The sequence below is a fragment of the Epinephelus lanceolatus genome, chromosome 2 (assembly GCF_041903045.1).
Source record: "Epinephelus lanceolatus isolate andai-2023 chromosome 2, ASM4190304v1, whole genome shotgun sequence".
Taxonomy (NCBI): domain Eukaryota; kingdom Metazoa; phylum Chordata; class Actinopteri; order Perciformes; family Serranidae; genus Epinephelus; species Epinephelus lanceolatus.
Genome location: NC_135735.1, coordinates 48,979,654 through 48,992,387, shown reverse-complemented (window position 1 = coordinate 48,992,387; position 12,734 = coordinate 48,979,654). Strand labels below are relative to the sequence as shown.

General features: G+C 41.3%; 1 protein-coding gene across 3 annotated transcripts in view; it reads left to right on the top strand.

Annotated features, from left to right (window-relative positions):
- Positions 1 to 362: 362 nt before the first annotated feature.
- Positions 363 to 12,734, top strand: part of arnt2 (aryl-hydrocarbon receptor nuclear translocator 2) — a 149,872-nt gene continuing 137,500 nt past the window's right edge. Inside the window, exon 1 of one of the 3 annotated variants that reach the window (XM_033621951.2) lies at positions 363 to 490. Coding sequence is in view for 2 of the 3 variants with exons in the window: in XM_033621959.2 (XP_033477850.1) it covers positions 743 to 773 (31 nt within the window). In the remaining variant the exon portion in view is untranslated. Of the gene's footprint in view, positions 774 to 12,734 lie in introns of all 3 variants that reach the window. The other 2 variants (XM_033621959.2, XM_033621943.2) reach the window with 2 other exon arrangements.

Here is a 12,734-nt window from a genome sequence, read left to right as displayed (position 1 = left end):
GAAAAATAGCACAAAAAAGCTATTTCCTACAATCTATAAACAATTTTAAACTGAGACTTGTCAGAAAACCACCTGACGTCTTAGCACAGTGGTATGGGTTACTTAAAAATAGAGTCTTTTAAAATCAACTCAAGTTAATGAATGTCAAAGGTTGGATGATGTTGCCTTGAGCAGGAACGTCACCTGCGCGAGCAGCCCCCCCCCACTAGTGATAGAGACAGTGGTCAACAAGTAAAGGGCTCATACTGGCCTGAGGAAGAGTTCTGCGTGTACTATACATAGTTCCGGTGTACAACAGTAGGCTATTAGAAAGTGAAAATATCCACTCAAACAATGTAACAAGCCCACACTATGTGGCATTACTTTGAAAACGCAATACGGCTTTACAGTGCACTCATCACTGCACCAGTCACACTGTAGCCTATAACATTAATTTATTCAAGCAACCCTAAAATCTCGCGGTGCTACCATTCAGACATCTTGCATTTTAGTAAGTCTGGTCTTGGAGATTTTTTCATTAAAAACCTACACTATATACATTTCACACAGAAGCACGCTTGTGTTAACGTTAGTCGTTTGAATCCAGAGTAGTTTTCCTCCGCTTAAACGGATGTGAGGCGGTTGGAGCGAGCCTCGCGTGCCAATCCCGCGGAGTTTAGACGGTCTCTCACGGGGACTCTGTAGCTGTATTGTGCGTCATCTCCATCGCCGCAGTTTTGTTATTTTTCTCCACTGAGGAAACATGGCAACTCCCGCCGCGGTCAACCCGTCCGGTAAGTCAATATCCAGTCTGTTGGTGCAGACGAAGCGAAATGTTTCGTAACGTTATTTAGAATGGAGAAATGTAAAGCTGGCTTTTCTGTAGACTTGCTGGAGAGGGCTGAAGAGCCGACAGGCCGCCGAATCCTGGCTCTAGCATCCATCCCCTTCCCCCACTGAACCGCCGTCCACAACACTGTTACTATTTACAGCTTTGCGGCCAGCTAAGGTACCTCATTGTCAAAACGACTGGGTTATTGTGTAATTACATACATTTACGCCCATTTGTATTTGTGCTCCTCCTTTTTTCGGTAAAGCTAACACAATGCGTTCATTTCGCCGACCCATTGCTTTCCCCACTCAGTGATACAAAAGGGTTATTTTGCATATCGTTGCCCTACAGCACTGCCCCTCATGTGTTCTATTAGATCGGAGATATTTTAATAACATTTGTTGTCGTAAAACGGAGACAGGCTGATACTTTATATTTCTCTCTTCCTCGCCTGTTGATTCATTATTGCACAGAAAGGCTTTAGATAGGTTCGTTCCAGTGTGTACCGCTTTTGTTGAACATAGCGAAATGCCAAACTGCATCTAAAACCCTGCCAATGTAATGTTATTGCATTTCCTATTCGCCCTGAGGTATGTAAAGATGTCGCGATTCCTTTAGCCTATAATAATTCTGAAATCCGGCATCCAGCCTATGTCACAAAGTAAGGCGTATTTGAATAATATCTGAACGTAAAGAATCCTCTCCCCTGTTGTTGACCCACTACTTTCTCTCTGTGGCAGCAGGGAAGTGTTTGAATCGGTGATCGGTGGTCCTTGGTTGTTCAGCCGACTTACTAGAATTCCACGTTAATGTGTAATGAGTCACATATGAAGCACTACGTGTTATGTACGTTTCCGGTAAAGCAAATAGAGTGTAATTTGTTAAATGTTGAAATAGAGTCTGGCATGATGTTCTCCCAATGCTGAGCTGCTGACCCGCTGAGGGTGATTTTGATCATGTGAATTTACTAGGAATTACAAGTGTCAGTTCATTTTGATTTCATGTATTTTAGTGGAATCAGTTTATTTGTCTGATTTCCAAATTAGTCTTAATACAAGTAGTTAGTTGTAGTTGGTAGTTAGTAGCCTAATTTTAACCGCTGTAACCGGCTTCCTATAATTACTTTGTTTCCAGTGCACAGAGTATTCAAATAATGCAGATTATCGGTTTGATATGGCCTGATCTAGTCAGATGCCATGGTAATACATTAAATTAATTACAGTTGAATTAAGTATTTGAACAAAATGTAGTGTTGAAATTTTATGTCAGTGTCTGTGGATATGCCTTAAAGTTGTTATTTCTCAGCAACATTAGAAAAATACGTGGTATTAGCTATAATTCCACATGGCAGCTTGGCAGCATTGCAGGATTTATTAAGTATAAGGGTAAAAGAAAATTACACCAAAAGGATCTTTCCAAGTCAGGGCAGAGTGTACAAGTAATTCTTGTGTGAAGGATAGAATCCCTGAGCTTCTGAGGCCACCATGTGAAAACATGTCAACCATACTCTACCTCACAATCTTTGCTACTTCATTGGGAATGTAAATGAAAAGAGAATATAAATAATCAATTGTCTGATTATTAGAAGCTTGGGTGCATACAGAGTGTTGAGATGAGGTGTTGTTTGAATGAACAATGAACAGATGAAAAAATAACCCTGTCAGAAAAACGAAAGGCACAAGGCGAAGACAAAGCAAAATTCTGCCTCCTTCTCTTGTTGAAAGAAAAGGTGGTCTGTCGTTATCGCAGATAAGAGCAATATGTCTCATATGGAAGGAAAATAGTATTTTACATTGTATGGAAGGATGAGAGTATATCCATATATATATATATATATTGAATGAAAGGATGAGAGTAATATATCTTGTATGGATGGATGAGAGTAATATATCATATGGAAGGATGAGAGTGATATATCTCGTATGGAAGGATGAGAGTAATATATCTCATATGGAAGGATGAGTAATATATCTTGTATGGAAGGATGAGAGTAATATATCTCATATGGAAGGATGAGAGTAATATATCTTATATGGAAGGATGAGAGTAATATATCTCATATAGAAGGATGAGAGTAATATATCTCATGGAAGGATGAGAGTAATATATCAATTATGGAAGGATGAGAGTAATATATCTCGTATGAAGGATGAGAGTAATATATCTCATATGGAAGGATGAGAGTAATATATCTCATATAGAAGAATGAGAGTAATATATCTCATATGGAAGGATGAGAGTAATATATCTCGTATGAAGGATGAGAGTAATATATCTCATATGGAAGGATGAGAGTAATATATCTCATATAGAAGAATGAGAGTAATATATCTCATATGGAAGGATGAGAGTAATATATCTCGTATGAAGGATGAGAGTAATATATCTCATATGGAAGGATGAGAGTAATATATCTCGTATGAAGGATGAGAGTAATATATCTCATATGGAAGGATGAGAGTAATATATCTCATATAGAAGAATGAGAGTAATATATCTCATATGGAAGGATGAGAGTAATATATCAATTATGGAAGGATGAGAGTAATATATCTCGTATGAAGGATGAGAGTAATATATCAGTTATGGAAGGATGAGAGTAATATATCTCATATGGAAGGATGAGAGTAATGTATCTCATGGAAGGATGAGAGTAATATATCTTGTATGGAAGGATGAGAGTAATATATCTTGTATGGAAGGATGAGAGTAATATATCTCATGGAAGGATGAGAGTAATATATCTCATATAGAAGGATGAGAGTAATATATCTGATATGGAAGGATGAGAGTAATATATCAATTATGGAAAGATGAGAGTAATATATCTCGTATGGAAGGATGAGAGTAATATATCTGATATGGAAGGATGAGAGTAATATATAATGTATGGAAAGATGAGAGTAATATATCTGATATGGAAGGATGAGAGTAATATATCTTGTATGTAAGGATGAGAGTAATATATCTCATATGGGAGGATGAGAGTAATATATCTTGCATGGAAAGATGAGAGTAATATATCTCATATGGAAGGATGAGAGTAATATATCTCGTAAGGAAGGATGAGAGTAATATATCTCATATGGAAGGATGAGAGTAATATATCTCGTAAGGAAGGATGAGAGTAGGGCTGCACGGTATATGCGGTAGACGGTAGAAATGATATAAATTTGGCCCACAGTAGAGATTTGCGCTCTACCGTCCGATCGTCGATCGTCATCGCACCTGCATCAGTGTGAAAATGGCTGCGAGCACAGAGACAGCGGAGCAAGAGGAGCTGGTTCACGTCCGTGATTTAGCGTAGCACATGCAACATGGGTTGCTGGAGAACTTGTGAGTGAGTGAGTTAATGTTATGAACATCCCTGGACTTCTCAGACTCTTTTAGTGACTTACCGCTCAGAGGGAACTCATTCAGTGTCTCCTCTGGCAGCAGCACAGCGTCTCTCCCTCTCCTCTCTCGCCGTGCGCACACAGGAGTTGGTTTTCGGCAAGAGAGTTTGTCATAAACCTTTGGTAATGTAAACCTATGTGACGCTAGGGGCTCCACAAAAAACTCCATATATGAATGTGTGATAGTTGTGGTATCATAACAGCCTGTCACAGGTTACAGCATGATGATTAGAGGAGAAATAGCAGAGCATAAAGGTCCAGGTGGAAAAAACACAACTCAGTCATTTAGGATTTTAGGAAATTACCTTTTGATATAGATCCCAGGGGACATTTTGCACCATAGAGTACTGGGTTTTAATTTTGAGTTTTGAGATCTGCATTCTGCACAATAAATGCTCTAAAAAATACATTATATCTTTGCTTTTGTTGTTGTTGTTTTTTTTTTTATCAATTTAGCTTTGCTAAGGGACTACAAAACCCATTCAGAAACACTTCTATTATAACTTTTACACTTAAATTTATACCGCGATATATACCGTTACCGTGAAGGGATTCGATTTATACCGTGATATGAATTTTAGGTTATACCGCCCAGCCCTAGATGAGAATAATATATCTTGTATGGAAAGATGAGAGTAATATATCTCATATGGAAGGATGAGAGTAATATATCTCGTATGGAAGGATGAGAGTAATATCGTATGGAGGGATGAGAGTAATAGGCTATATCTTGTATGGAAAGATGAGGGTAATATATCTCATATCGAAGGTAGGGCTGCAACTAACGATTATTTTCATCGTCGTCTAATCTGTCAATTATTTCTTCGATTAGTCGACTAATCATTTTGTCGAAAAATGTGTTAAAATGTTGACAAATGTCAGTCTATCTCTCCCAAACCCCAAAACTAGTATGTCATCTAATGTCTTGTTTCGTACTCACGCCAAAGGGTTTTAGTTCACCGTCATGGGAGAGTGTGTAAAGCTGCCAATATTTGAACATAAGAAGCTGCAATAAGACTATTTTGGGGTACTTTTACAGTACTTTTCTATGAAAGAAGACTCAAACTGATTAGTCGACTACTAAAATAGTCAGCGATTATTTTGATAGTCGATAAGTCATTGATTAGTAGACAAATCGTTGCAGCCCTAATAGAAGTATGAGAGTAATATATCTCATATGGACGGAAAAGAGTAATTTTATCTCATATGGAAGGATGAGAGTACATATCTTGTATGAAGGATGAGAGTAATATACCGTATGGAAGGATGAGAGTAATATATCTGATATGGAAGGATGAGAGTATATCCATATATATTGAATGGAAGGATGAGAGTAACATATCTTGTATGGAAGGATGAGAGTATATCCATATATATTGAATGGAAGGATGAGAGTAATATATCTGATATGGAAGGATGAGAGTATATCCATATATATTGAATGGAAGGATGAGAGTTATATATCAATTATGGAAGGATGAGAGTAATATATTGTATGGAAGGATGAGAGTAATGTATCTCATATGGAAGGATGAGAGTAACATATTGTATGGAAGGATGAGAGTAATGTATCTCATATGGAAGGATGAGAGTAACATATTGTATGGAAGGATGGCATATCTCTTATGGAAGGATGAGAATATATCCATATAGGCTATATTTTATGGAAGGACGAGAGTAACATACCTCGTATGGAAGGATGAGAGTAATAAATCTCGTATGGAAGGATGATGTATCTCTTATGGAAGGATGAGAATATATCCATATTGTATGGAAGGATGAGAGTAACATACTTCGTATGGAAGGATGTGAGCAATAAATCTAGCATGGAAGGATGAGAGTAATATATGTCGTATGGAAGGATGACAGTAATGTATCTCATATGGAAGGATGAGAGTAATTCATCTTGTATGGAAGGATGAGAGTAACATAACTCGTATGGAAGGATGAGAGTATATCCATATATATTTTATGGACGGATGAGAGTTATATCCTGTATGGAAGAATGAGAGTAATATGTCTCGTATGAAAGGATGAGAGTAATATATATTTTGTATGGAAGGATAAGAGTAATATATAATGTATGGAAGGATAAGGGTAATATATCTCATTTGGAAGGATGAGAATAATATATCTTGTGTGGAAGGATGAAGGACTTTATCTTGTAAGGATGAGAGTAATATATCTTGTGTGAAAGGATGAGAATAATATCTTGTGTGGAACGATGGGAGTAACATATCTCGTGCGAAAGAATGAGAGTAATATATCTCGTATGGAGGATGAGAGTTATATATTTCATATGGAAAGGTGAGACTAATATGTCTTTTGTCAAAGGCTGAGTGTAAGATATCTTATATGGACGGATGAGAGTAATATATCTTGTGTAGATGGATGAGAGCAGTATGTCCTGCAGCAGCACCCTCCAGTCCAGGGGCCAAGCTATTGTGTTAATTGTTATCTTGTACATGTTGTGTTTGTTGTAATGTAATGACTCACTCAGATGTTTGAGGGACGGGTGCAGTGAGAGCTACGTGCAGCTCTTCCCTCCGGTGATGAAACCCAGTTAGAAATAAGTCATGCCTAATGCTGTGGCTGTTGCTGCAGTAGGCAGTGGAGGATAAAGTTAGCTGGCTGATCTGTGATCAGCCTTACTGTTTCCCTTGGCATGGCAGTACAGTCAGGTGCCTTGACCTCACACCACATACCCAGGGCTGTGGGAATACTGTGTCACTGCAGGATTATCTCCACCTGGCTGTCACCCAGATCCAATTGGTGTAAGAGCTTGTGAAACATGACAAGTGAAATGATCTAATGAGAGCTGCGTGTTTACAGAGGACAAAATGATTTCAGTACCATCAAATATACATGTCAAACTGCAGTATAAAATGTCAAGCACTGAATGTACTGACTTTTCCATTGATTGTCAATCAAAAAAAAAATTCAGAACTATTTTGATAACTGATATATTAAGTAATTATAAGTTAAATATCTACCAAAATGCCAAACAGTCTGTGATTCCAGCTCGTCAATTGAGGTTTTTTTTTTTTACCATTGGACAGACAAAACATTTTACTAACTAAACAATCAATTAATTAGTTGGAGAAATAATCAGCATACTAATTGGTAAAGTAGTTGTTGCTCGTAGCCCCAATTTTGCAAATTCGCATTGTGTTTTGTTTAGGCAAAGCTCTTGTTTGTACATTTTAGGAATTTTTGGGTAATCTTGATAACAAAAAAAAATAATTTTGTTAAAAAAATGTGTTTACACTAGTGCTGCATGGTATGTGCGATTACATAACTGCATAAAAGGCTGCAATTTGTGATTTAATGCAAATGAATGTTAACGTGTGTGCCTGTGAACGTGACTACCTCTGCTGTAGTGTGTGGAGTTTGTTGACATTACACCCACAAGCTACCCTGGTGTATGCAGCACGTATGGTCAGGTGACTATCCGGCATGCAGCAGTGACCAACATGGGCGCTGAAGAAGAGCATGAGCATGACCATGAACAGGCTGAGTTGGTGGCAAAAAATAACCCAACGCTTATTATATGGCGATGCTTTGGATTCAGGTACGACGATGTTGAACAGAAAGATGTGCTGTGTAAAACTTTAAGGGCTCTAGTTTCCCGGCGCAGCGCAGGGGGGCGCAGGGTGGCGAACCCTGCGCAGAGCTAGTTTCGAGCAGCGCAACCCGAAGCGCGCTCAGTTTGGTAGTTTGGCAACCAAGGTGCGCTGAGATGGGTGTGGCGGCGCAGCAGGGGGAGGTGTCGACAGATCCAGCTTGGCGCAGTGACAGTTTTGTGCCAAAAGGCTTCGCTGAAGGTGCGCTAAAAGCTCGCCAACTGAAACCACGTCTACTGTCAGCGCAGGGGGAGCGCAGCCGGTGTAAGCTGAAGTTTGGCTGACCGGCAGACAATGCGCACACGTCACGAAAACCTCACAGGCAGGTTTCCAGAATATCAGGCACATTAAAGATGCAATAAATACCCAAAAAAACACTATTCAATGCAACTATCTGCAATCAGCACATAAATGTATCTCTATATCGACTGTCCCGTCACATCTGATGTCAGATCAAAGGGGACTGGCACCATTTGGCACGTTTGGCACGTGTAATGGAAACCAACCTGATTTGATTAACACAGCTGCAAACTTATGAGTTCACATCCCTCTCAGCCAACCACAAACAGCCACAGCATCAGATAGGGAGTATATATTCAGCATCTGTCATCTTAGAAAAGTCAAAACAGTGTTTCCCACAGGATTTTGGGAAACTATGGGGGAGGGAGGGACGGACCCTCCCCCCCCCCCCCCCCCCGGAAGAAAATTTTGAACATTGTACATTGAAATGAATTTGTATACAAAATGTACAGAAAGGTAAAATCATCAAATTTTGAAAAAGTATTGCAATTTAATTTTGTCTTTAATGTTATTATCTTATATTAACTTTGTAATATGATTAGCTTATATAATGTTATTACTATCCTAAAACATTCTCCAGGTCCTCTGTAACTCTGCAGGACTTATTTCCACCCTGCCCAGCAGCAGTACTGTGGCGAACGGTCCCTAACTGCGGAGAGAACGGAGCAGGCTTCCCCGGAGGTCCGCCGCTTTTCCCAGTCCCTCTTCTCCACACTTTGGGCTCTAGTTTCACAGACCGGGCGAGGCGGGGGCCCAGCGCACCTGCGCTTCGCCAACTGGGTGTGGCCAGGCGGATTTTGCAAGTTTGGCACACCGTGCGCGCTGGCGCAGCTACTCGTCTGTCCCACCTCCGTCCCTCCTACCTGCGCAAGTTGGAAAGAGGGAGGAGAGAAGGCGTGGAGTGGGTTTTACACACATCACACCAATCAAATGAGCCCCTCTCCTCGCCCTTAAATGCGCCGCGCGAAGGCATAATGAGAGTTTACTCAATTCGCCATGGCGGAAGAGAGCAGCTGCGTCAGACAGCCAAACTTCTCCCAGGAGGAAACTGATGTTTTGGTCCGGGAGGTCCAAGCTCGCAGTCTCTGAATATACGGAACTGCGAGCAGACCTCCACGGGCTGATGATGCAAAGGTAGCCTGGGAGGAGGTCACCACAATTGTAAATCGATGATGCGTTTCTCTCGTGCGCGCGCTCTCTCTTTCTCTCTCGCAGTCTCACTCTGTTTCTTTTCTTTTGACTTTTCTAAGATGACAGATGCTGAATATATACTCCCTATCTGATGCTGTGGCTGTTTGTGGCTGGCTGAGAGGGATGTGAACTCATTATTTTGCAGCTGTTTAATCAAATCAGGTTGGGTTTCCATTACGCGTGCCAAACGTGCCAAACAGTGCCAATCCCCTTTGATCTGACATCAGATGTGACGGGACAGTCGATATAGAGATACATTTATGTGCTGATTGCAGATAGTTGCATTGAATAGTGGTTTTGTGGCTATTTATTGCATTATTAATGTGCCTGATATTCTGGAAACCTGCCTGTGAGGTTTTGGTGACGTGTGCGCACTGTCCGCCCGTCAGCCAAACTTCGGCTTACACCGGCTGCGCTCCCCCTGCGCTGACAGTAGACCTGGTTTCAGATGGCGAGCTTTTAGTGCACCTTCGGCGAAGCCTTTTGGCACGAAACTGTCACTGCGCCAAGCTGGATCTGTCGACACCTCCCCCTGCTGCGCTGCCACACCCATCTCAGCGCACCTTGGTCTGCCAAACTACCAAACTGAGCGCGCCTCGGGTTGCGCTGCTCGAAACTAGCTCTGCGCGGGGTTCGCCACCCTGCGCTGCGCCGGGAAACTAGAGCCCTTTGACTTATTTCCACGCTGCCGACAGTGGGACTTATATTCATTGAGCTGACAGCGGCTTGGAAAACCGCCCATAACCATGTCACACGGGGAAGAGGGAAGGCGGCTGGAGTTCCTCCAACACTTGCGGTTAGATTATCATATATTTTCATTGACAAAAATATAGGCTGCTTCGGCTGATTTTTTTTATGCGCACATGTGCCCCTAAATATTTTTTACAGTTCGCACACACCTATTTTTAGTCGAGTGAAACGCTCGCACTGTCGAGCGCTGGATCTGACAGTCTGAGAACATCGGCACAAAACGCTACGGCGTTCGAGATATTATTTATATCATGAGAAGTCAATACTTTCGGCAGCCTAAATTTTTTATTTAGGAACTATGGCGGGTCAAATTAAACTATGGCGGGCCGCCACAGTTTCGTTAATTAATGGGAAACACTGCTAAAACATTCTCCAGGTCCTCTGTAACTCTGCAGGACTTATTTCCACCCTGCCCAGCAGCAGTACCGTGGCGAACGGTCCCTAACTGCGGGGAGAACGGAGCAGGCTTCCCCGGAGGTCCGCTGCTTTTCCCGGTCCCTCTTCTCCGCCACACTTTGATTTATTTCCACCCAGCCGACAGCCTGGCCGTGGAGAACGGTCCCTGACTGCGGGGAGAACGGAGCAGGCTTCCCCGGAGGTCCGCCGCTTAACCCGGTCTGTCTCCTCCACACTTTGACTTATTTCCACGCTACCAACAGTGGGACTTATATTCATTGTGCCGACAGTGGCTTGGAAAACCGCCCATAACCGTGTCACACGGGGAAGAGGGAAGGCGGCTGGAGTTCTTCCAACATTTGCGGTTAGATTATCATGTTTTTTTATTGACAAAAATATAGGCTGCTTCGGCTGATTTTTTTATGCGCACATGTGCCCCTAAATGTTTTTTAAATTTCGCACACACCTATTTTTAGTTGCAAATGCGAGTGAAACGCTCGCACTGTCGAGCACTGATATGTCTGTCTGTGTTTGTATTCTGTTTGGAGTATTAATTGTCCTTTTGAATGATAAATGTCCTGAGGCAGTTTGATAGACTTGGTGGTTTGGGAAAAGACATCTGGGGGAAGGAGAGAAAGGATGACATGGAAGAGAGAGGACAGAAACAACCTTGTCTGAGGAAGATCAGTGATTGAAAAGGAGAAAGTATGCAAGATTCCCCTGGTTTTCCCAACAGCAGTCGCAGTCTCAAGCCCTGGAATAGAAGCAGTCATGGCTCAAAATTTAAATTTTATCCTGTACCAGCCGCCACTGCCTGTCAACAAAAACAGAGACAACTATGGTTAAATGCAATAAAATGAAAGGACTGGACAGAGGCGATCAGCATAAATGTTTGCATGTGTAGCGCAGTCTTGTGTATTTAGGGTTATCATGTCCACATAATTAGAAATTGGGGAGGCATTAAGCGGAGGATTGGATTTTGCATCCCACCTTCATCAATCCTGTCAAATTATCCATCCACTGAGTAAGAGCACGGGTCGGCCAGTCTGGTCCTGCTGGTCAGTGTTTACTTATTCAAGTAACACTCGCGGTCCTGGAGAGTGAGTGACCTGATATGATGTGTTTGTTAATTCAGTCTGACACTCTACATTGACATGAGAGCCCTGTTGGTTGAACAAACCAAGCGTTCTATTTCTACAAGAATTAACAAATGGTTAAGTTAATTACACATTCACTCCACTCGGTGCTGTGCTGCTCCATCTCCCCAGACAGAGTGCTTATAGTGTGCTCTGCCGCTCCGAGAGTGCTGTGCTCTGGATAACCGAACAGTACACTTCAATAGCACTCTGAATTTACAAACAGTCCAGTTTGCGTGCAGTGCGCTCTCGCATGAGAAACACGTGTTTCTTAATGCACCGCTTGCATAATTTTCCTTCATTGTCTTAAACATGCCAACAGAACTTGCGAGCCAGCGCTAACTAATGTCTGTGGAGAATTGTTTTGCCTCCAGCTAAACCCCGCCTACCAAAAACAGCATACTGTTTAGTGTTTACTAACAGTAAAAGGGTCCATTATATGGATATCATGATATGAGAGTTATCTTGGATATGGTATATGGTCAAGTGTTGTCTTTTCCTGGTTTCAAAGTCAAGGTAAAGTAAATCTAATATTTTCATCTAAACCCATAATTGTTAATATAATTGTATATTAGAGGTGTAATGATCTATTGATATGGATTGATATATCAATTTAATGATCAGTGATCCAATACCATCAATGCAAAGTGAAAACATTGATCCATATTGTCATCTTTAGCATAGGCTTTTATTTTGAAAGTCTGTGTAACTGTCAAACAGCGGCAGGCAGATGGCAAGCAGCCAAGAAAGAGACGAGGATAACATTAACATTACTGGGAAATAAATCAGCAGAGTGGAAATATTTTGGATTTCGGAGAAAATACAGGACAACAGACAGAGCACATGACGTAAGTTAACAATGCTGTTATGAGATAAAACACAATGTAATGTTACCTGCCTGGACGAGCATCTCACTCCGCTAACTTCTTGCTTTGGCAACATTAGCTGCTCTGTTTTAACAATGTTTGGCTGAAAAACCATGCATGCAGGCTGAAATTCAACCGTACTGTTCTTTCAGGTGATACAGTGACTTAAACCACCGGTGAGTAAGAAAAATAAAAATTTTTACATGTAATCTGTTAAGCTATAAGATGAGGAAAAATGTCCGCTAGGCACTATGGTAATCATGCAA